This window comes from Fulmarus glacialis, unplaced genomic scaffold, assembly GCF_000690835.1.
Source record: "Fulmarus glacialis isolate BGI_N327 unplaced genomic scaffold, ASM69083v1 scaffold6763, whole genome shotgun sequence".
Classification (NCBI taxonomy): domain Eukaryota; kingdom Metazoa; phylum Chordata; class Aves; order Procellariiformes; family Procellariidae; genus Fulmarus; species Fulmarus glacialis.
Genome location: NW_009203501.1, coordinates 12,144 through 20,115, shown reverse-complemented (window position 1 = coordinate 20,115; position 7,972 = coordinate 12,144). Strand labels below are relative to the sequence as shown.

The window sequence follows — 7,972 nt, the reverse complement described above, 5'->3', positions numbered from 1 at the left end:
CGGCAGCCCTCAGCCTCGCGGGTGTGGAAGGCAGACCCGCTGCCGGGGTGAGCCTGCACCCGAGAACCTGTTGTGCCCGATGCGAGCCCCGCCGGGCGGGAGCAAGGGGGATCCGCACCAGGGTCCGCATGTCGAGTGCACGCAGGGGCGGGTGGGTCAGGTTACACAATACATCTTGGAAATACAGTGTGTTAGTATCTCTCAAGCTTCTTTGTAATGTGCACCCTAAACTTTATAACTAGTTGGCTGCATCGGAGTACGTGCGATTACAAAGGAATAGCATTTTACTTAACCAGCAAATTGAAATCAGCTTTCTTTAGCCATGTAATACTGCTAAAAGGCAGTGTCATCTTACAGGTAATTTTATTTAACCTGCAAATTCAAATCAGCTTCATTTAACTACGTAATCCTGGTAAAAATCAGTGACAGGTAAGAATTTACCTCAGATTGCTTAGGACAAGAGGCTTGAATTTGAGTTATCATCCAGAAGTACAATAGCTCTCCTGGAGGTGAGCTCGCTGGTTAGATAACCATATGAGTCATGTGTTTATGCATGTCCTGAATTGCTTCTGAAAGTAAGTCTTTTTCCTTGCAGGTTATTACCTTGGTATGTGCTTTGCTGCACCTGAAAAACATCTTTGTTTTTTCTACCTGGCTTCGAAAGGCTGGAAAACTTTCTTCTTCTTCGCTGTTCTCTTTCCAGCAGTCACCAGTGCCCTGGCATATTACTGGTCACGGAAAGGCTGGAATAATCATCCGTTAGCCCGAACACTCGCTGTTCATGCTCTCCCGCAGTCGGGTTGGAGGGCAGTAGCTTCTTCCATCAATACAGAATTTAGGAGAATCGACAAATTTGCTACCGGAACCCCAGGAGCGAGGGTTATTGTTACGGACACATGGGTGATTAAAGTGACCACCTACTGTTTACATGTTGCCCAGCAGCAGGACATTCATTTGACAGTGACAGACTCCAGACAGCATGAACTCACCCCAGACTCAAATATGCCCGTGCAGTTCCTCACCATCCGTGTTGCCAGTATTAATCCCTACGTGAAGGCGTTTGATATCCGGTAAAACAACTACCCTGTTATGTTATAGATACGCTATTTGATAGTGCTAGTGGAGTGCTTTTGTGGCATATCTGAAGAGTCCCTTGGTCTCATCCCTTCCTTTTTGCTCCCTGCCTGGTGTTCAGAGATGCTGTATGCACAGTTCTGCCATGCAGTGCAGTGAAGAAAGGTTGTTTAGAAAGATTCATACACCTACAGTATTGAATGCACAGTGTCCTGTTTGATCCATTCTTAGGAAGAGGATTCTGCTGGATGCAGAAAGAAGTAACTGGAAGAACTTAGGTGAAGGATGGAGAATAGGAATAAAAGGAAGAATCTTTAGTCTTCCAAATTTTGAGGGAGGAGAAATAGTTATTTGTCTAAAACTGGCTGTTGTTCACCCATGACTTTTTTTTTTTCCTTCTTCTGCTCAAGGCATATTTTTGTCACTGCTCAGAAGACTTCTTGCTGCGCTATTGCAAACTAGCTGCCCTTAAAGCAAGGAAGTAATTTTGGTCCATTTCTGATTTGTGTGTTCTTTTAGCAGTAAATCACAGCAAACGTGCTGTGAACTGTTAGGGCTTGTTTTCCAAGGGCCTATGCTATTTTTTTCAGCAGTCTCTCTGTGTAGCTAGGCAAAAGTACAAGTTTTGCAGAAACCTGTTAACACTGATTAGAATGATGCTAAAGTCTTTGTTGTCGTTGTGTCATTAAAAGGAGTACACAAAGCCATGCTGGTGCTCCTACAACTATTTTTTTGAAAAGGCATTTCGGTGTCTGTTCGCTGTTAAGTTGTATGTCAGCAGCATTTATTTACTAAGTAATTAAAAGTAGGCAGATCACCGGACTTGTAGGTGAGCAGAGGGGTCCTGGCAAGTATGAGGAAGGCATAGAGGTGATTGTGTTAGACATCCAGGTGAACAGAGCTCAGAACGAGAGGTTAGTTAAAGTAAATGTGACAATCCTAAGGAAGGAGAAGACTTTTATAGACCTGTGAGAGTGGTGACCAAATAAGTATTAAACAACTAATGATTTTCTTCTGTAAGTGCTTCAGTGCCAGAGTGATAAAACTACATCCCCAGCTGAGAAAATCATGGCTTCTTTGGCAATTCCTTTTAGGGGAAAAAAATCCAAACCCCAAAATTTTATTTTGTGGCTAAACAGAACAGCACTGACAAGAGAGTTTAAAAGTTCTTGTAATAAGATGTGCCAGAAATGGCAAATCTCTGCTAGAATGCAATCATACAGGATTTAAGAAAAGTGCCATAGGACAGAATTCCCCTATTAAGGATAGAGGATCATTGTATATGTCCAGAATCAGAATTAAATACAGTGGGAAGAAAAATGCTTTTGTGTAGGCAGGCCACATTTCCCTGTGTGTTCAAGGTGAATTTTTCCTCTGGATACAAAGGTCTCTGCTATTTGCACAGATAGTATCTGTTAACAAACATTATCCCATAATAGTTAAAACAATGGAGACCACCGGGAGCTAAAACTAAGCCAGCGTTGCATTGTACTGGGCTCTGGAAACTCAGCGAGTGGTAGGAAGAATGAGGAATTTCAGGGCGATGTTCCCAGGGCTTCTCCATGAAAGCTGTTTAATGAGTAGAAACATCAAGCTGGGGAGCTCTGAATCTACAGTTCAGAACTGTTGCATTAAAAAGGGGTAACAACAGTAATGTGTCAGGACCTGCGCAAGGTCTCATGTGCCACTTGAGGTCTGTGGGCCTCACTTTAGCAGAAGAGACTGAGAGACTCACTTTAGCAGAAGCAACCTAGTGTGAAACGCAGCTTGTTACAGCCTTAAATCACAGTGTAAGTCACATTCAGTAGCTATTTGTAACTTTTGTGAAATTTCAGGTTTTATCTAAAATTTTATAAAATTTTATAAAATAAAATCACAGAAACAGATACTGATTGACATTCTTCTGATACTTATATGTACTATCACCATGTGATACATGCCACATGATATAACTCTAATTTCTGTCCTCAGGAGTTTATAAACTAGAATTTAGATATGGTGTAAGTAAATAGGCATTAAAAAGGTGGACAGAAATTGTGCATGCAGTACTTTACAGTTAATGCATGATTTACATACCTGTATTGCTTTTGTTCATGCTGATTACTTCAAAAGCCTTCCTTTATTTTTGTATGATGTTTTAGCTACTCTCTGGCATATCCTGTCGGCAATCTGACACAGATATGAAGGAGAACAGGGTGTTCTGTTGTCTAAGTTGAGTAAAAACCAACAACAATTAAACAGCAAAAGAAAACAAAATGCTTATTGTGTATTTATTCTGACTAGTATGTACCAACCTAAATAACTTTTCTGTGGATTCACTTCTCTGATGTTAACCTCTGCAATGTACTATCAAGGTATTTGAATAGATAATCAAGGTAACATTTTGTTCCGTCTTTTCTTCTTCAGGTTGAACTCCACGGAGTATGGGGAGCTCCGAGAAAAGCTCCGTGCTCCCATAAGCAATGCAGCTAATGTTGTAATCCATCAAAGCCTTAGTGATTTATTTCTAGAAACCTTTACATCTCTGGTGGAAATTAACCAGACATATCCTGTTCCAAGCACTCAGGTGAGACTTTCTATCCACTGTAATAATTATACTTTTCAATATAGGCGAGCATGTGATTATTGTGTAATTGGTAACTGTTTACTTAGGGCTATCGCAGGTGAATTATTAAGAGAAGTCACTATTGTGGCGTTAACCAAAAGTCTTTATTAAATACTGATTAAACAATGATTGAATGATGATTAAATTATGAATATTAAATGGTAATTAAACAGTAATCAAATTGTAATTGAATGGTAATTAAACAATAATTAAACTGCCGTCAAACACTCTACTACTTACTGCACTTCTAATAATTAAGCTAGCTTGTATACAGTGTGCTTTAGATCGAATAGGAAATGTCGGTTACCTCACCGTAGATAACAGATGCCAGGTAAGGGATCTCTCGACCTCGAGGAGTAACCTTGAGAGGCGTCCTACCCAAGGGGAGATCACCGCCGTGCAGCCCGCTGCTGTACAGGAGAGGTCAGTGGGCTTGGGTAGGCCACAGATATTTATAGCGTAAAGTGATTTACTTGTAGTCAAACTCCCCTTCGGTGTACGTGCGGATGCGCAGTCGTAGCAGTTTTAGTTTTGTTTAGTTCCAGCTCAGGCTGGCACCATTAGCTCCTGATAAGACGTGCCCTAGATTCCTTAGTTCCCGAGAAGATAACGGCCTAGCACAGTTCCTCAGGGTCTGCACAGCAGGGCTGGCTCCAGTCAGGACTACTTGTCGGTGATGCCTGAACCAAAGTGCTGTTCGCTCGGTCAGGGTGGGTGCATCCGTCACACTCCACCCCGTGACTACAGTCCATTCACTTTACTTCACAGAGTGGTGGTATGGTCACCTCTTGCCTCTGTGCTATAAATACGAGGCGGTAATAGCATCATGTTGTCTACTGGAGGATTAAGTGATAAATATAAAATTAATTAAGGTTAATTATAAGATCGTTCCACACAATCAGTAGCAAGATATTCTGTATGTTTTACAATGAGATATACTGATTGGGCCAAAAAACAGACTCGAATGTATAAAAAGACAATAATAGCAATACAAACGACCAGAAGGGCAAACATTATTACTACAGGATGTAACATGGTGTTCAATATACCCGTTGCCGTTGGAGACCATCCTAATAGGGTTTCCCACCAGTGGTGTTCCCCATGCTTCTTCACTCTTTCTAGTGTACAGTGTATTTCTCCTCCATCATGATGTACGGTTATTAATGTGTTTTTGCTTTTGTACTTTTCGTAATAAGGCCTGTAAATCTTTATGTTTCAGTAGCTTGTGAAACAGCATCAAGTTAATTCCGATGGGGGAAGGTAACAGGTCCTGATATAGTGTGTAGTTTTCCTTTAACAATGTGTATGAGGTCACTGGGGCTCTGTAATTAAAGTCACATCCAGTAATGTTTACAAAGTTACGAACACATACATTTGATTGATTGGACACATTATGGGTAAAATTTCTATCAACAATTAAGTCTTCACAAAGTGTTCTTATACAGATTAGTACACATGGACAGTTCTACCCTTTTCAGTGACAGGTTAAATAGGACTTGTTGCTTTCCTGTACATTTAATAGCCTAGGGTCCAATTGCAGAAATTTGTGGATATGTAGCTTGGTCGGTTATGGGAGTAATAGAATAGGGAGTAGGTTGATAGGTGGTAGGGGTAGTTGTTGGTATAGCGTGAGGTCTGCGAGTAGATGTTAGCATGACCTTTAAGGATAGTCCATTTTCGCTATCTCTCCCTTTATCTGTCCACAGGCACACTGCTTCTATAGTTGTGTCATTAAAGAGGAAACTGATTATACAATTGGGGTGTGAGGGACAGCCTACTCTGCTTTTCGACTGAGTTTGATTTATCTTCCTGGCGATCGTGTACATGTTTGCCTTTGAATAATCTGTCACATTACATTCAATAGAGATGATGTCACCTGGTTTAGCAGAAATAAGGTGACTTTTCTTTGGTTTTACAGTTGTGTGATTACCAGTGATTATCATTGTTAGGTTTTTTGCTGGTTCTCCCAATATGCCTGTATTTCCATCAATTTTAAACATGTATGATACAGAATGTACTACAGTTACTGTATTGATTAGCACAAATAAAAGAAGTGTGGGTCTCCAACCCATGCGCTGGGCTTGTTGAGGTGTACAGTGGATCTGGTCCATGTTGGCAATGATTAGTCCTGCCAGAAGGATGAATATCCCTCTGATGACCAATCCGATCTCCAAGGGAGGCATTCCGGTATCATTCCCGGTAGCGTTCCTGGAAAGAGAAAATAACACAAGTCTCGGTGGGGTCACTCTGGACTGGTTACCCCTTTTAGTTAGTAGCTAGGATATATTCAGCTAGCAGTCTCTGCAGACAACTTGGTCCTATTAAGTGAATCCTGGGACGGAATACAGAAAAATATTGAAATTTTAGAGGTCTTTTGTAATCTGACAGGCCTCAAAACACAAGGGGAGAAGTGCCATGGCTTTTATATCCAGCCTACAAAGGACTCTTACATGATCAATGACTGTCCGGCACGTACAATAAATGGCACACCCCTCAATATGACTGATCCAGGTAGTTCGGAAAAATACCTGGGACTACGTATAGACACATGGATTGGAATATCGAAGCTGGAGCTACTAGGAAAACTGAACAAATGGTTAAGGTGGATTGGGCAGGCTCCACTAGAGCCGTTTCAGAAAGTGGAGATCTTGAAGGGATATACTATCCCATAATTGATTTACTTAGCAGACCAAGCCAATGTGAAAGCCATGTACTTACAGACCCTTGATTTGGCAATTCGAGCAGCCATCAAGGATTGGTTACATCTACCTGCATGTACCTGGGATGCCATCCTGTGTTCCAGCACTCGGGATGGACTAATTCCTAGTTCCCCACTCTCTGGACTAATTCCTAGTGTGCAGGCCCCTGCACTGAATTGCATAGTCTTAGCTATAAGATCTGTTTTCTGGCAAGAGAAAGAGTTTGAAAAACTGTGGATTGCAGTAGGTGGGAATAAAGAGAAAATTCCTTCTATTCGGGACCCCAGAGCAGTCATGGTGATCTCAGAAGTTGTGGGCGGTGAGGAACCAGTCTCGGAATGGGAGATGTCCGCCCCGAAGGTCATCTTTCCAAGACCTTGTGACTGGCGAAAGCAGGAATTTTTTAATTGGACCAAGTTACCATCCCAGGGCCATGGGATTACCAACTTTTGAAAAGGATAAAATGAGTAATAACTGGATTGAATATTATAAGGGCATTCCTCACAGAAAGCTAATGACTGCATTACAATTAAGAGCTAATGCCTACCCCATGAGAGAGTATTTGGCAAGGCGTAGGCAGGACACTCAAATTAAGAACTGCTGGCATTGTGTAGCAGAGAGTGAGACTTGCTCACATACTATTGGATATTGCCCTGCAGTTCAAGATGCTAGAATAAAGAGACAACCAACTATGTGAACTGTTGGCAGAGGAAGCTGAAAAGAAAGAAGGGGTAATATTTCAGGAGCCACTTTTTCTATAATTCATTGTGATGATCTTTTAAACCTGACCTGATATTTTTCAAGGGAGGTCAGGCTTTTTGGTGGACTTAATTGTTAGATATGAGAGTAAACCATCATCACTTGCTGATGCAGCAGCTGAGAAAGTTAGAAAATATCAGTGTCTTAAGGAGAAAGTCCAGGAGGTGACAAATGCCAGTAATGTAAAATTCATTGGATTTCCTGGATGGTCGCATCCAGAGAGTAGTGGTCAATGGCTCAATGTCTGCATGGATATCAGTGACAAGCGGTGTCCCTCAGGGGTCTGTATTGGAACCACTACTGTTTAATATCTTCATCAATGACATGAACAGTGGGATCGAGTGCACCCTCAGAAAATTTGCAGATTTGCTCATGCGCTGAGTGGCATGGCTGACACACCTGAGGGACGGGATGCCATCCAGAGGGACCTGGACAAGCTCGAGAAGTGAGCCCATGTGAACCTCATGAGGTTCAATAAGGCCAAGTGCAAGGTCCTGCACCTGAGTCAGGGCAACCCCCAGTATCAATACAGGCTGGGGGATGAAGGGATTGAGAGCAGCCCTGCCGAGAAGGACTTGGGGGTACTGGTGGATGAGAAGCTGGGCATGAGCCGGCAATGTGCGCTCACAGCCCAGAAAGCCAACCGTATCCTGGGCTGCATCAAAAGCAGCGTGGCCAGCAGGTCGAGGGAGGTGATTCTGCCCCTCTGCTCTGCTCTGGTGAGACCCCACCTGCAGTCCTGCGTCCAGCTCTGGAGCCCTCAGCACAGGAAAGACATGGACCTGTTGGAGTGGGTCCGGAGGAGGGCCATGAGGATGATCAGGGGGGTGGAATG

The 7,972-nt window shown here is 42.6% G+C and overlaps 1 protein-coding gene across 1 annotated transcript in view; it reads left to right on the top strand.

The window, feature by feature from the left end:
* Nucleotides 1-595: 595 nt before the first annotated feature.
* Nucleotides 596-7,972, top strand: part of TMEM129 (transmembrane protein 129, E3 ubiquitin protein ligase) — a gene marked incomplete at its 5' end in the record, with an annotated part of 15,136 nt that continues 7,759 nt past the window's right edge. The window contains 2 exons of the mRNA XM_009574648.1: nucleotides 596-1,070; nucleotides 3,481-3,640. Of these exons, the coding sequence (XP_009572943.1) occupies nucleotides 596-1,070; nucleotides 3,481-3,640 (635 nt within the window). The remainder of the gene's footprint in view (nucleotides 1,071-3,480; nucleotides 3,641-7,972) is intronic.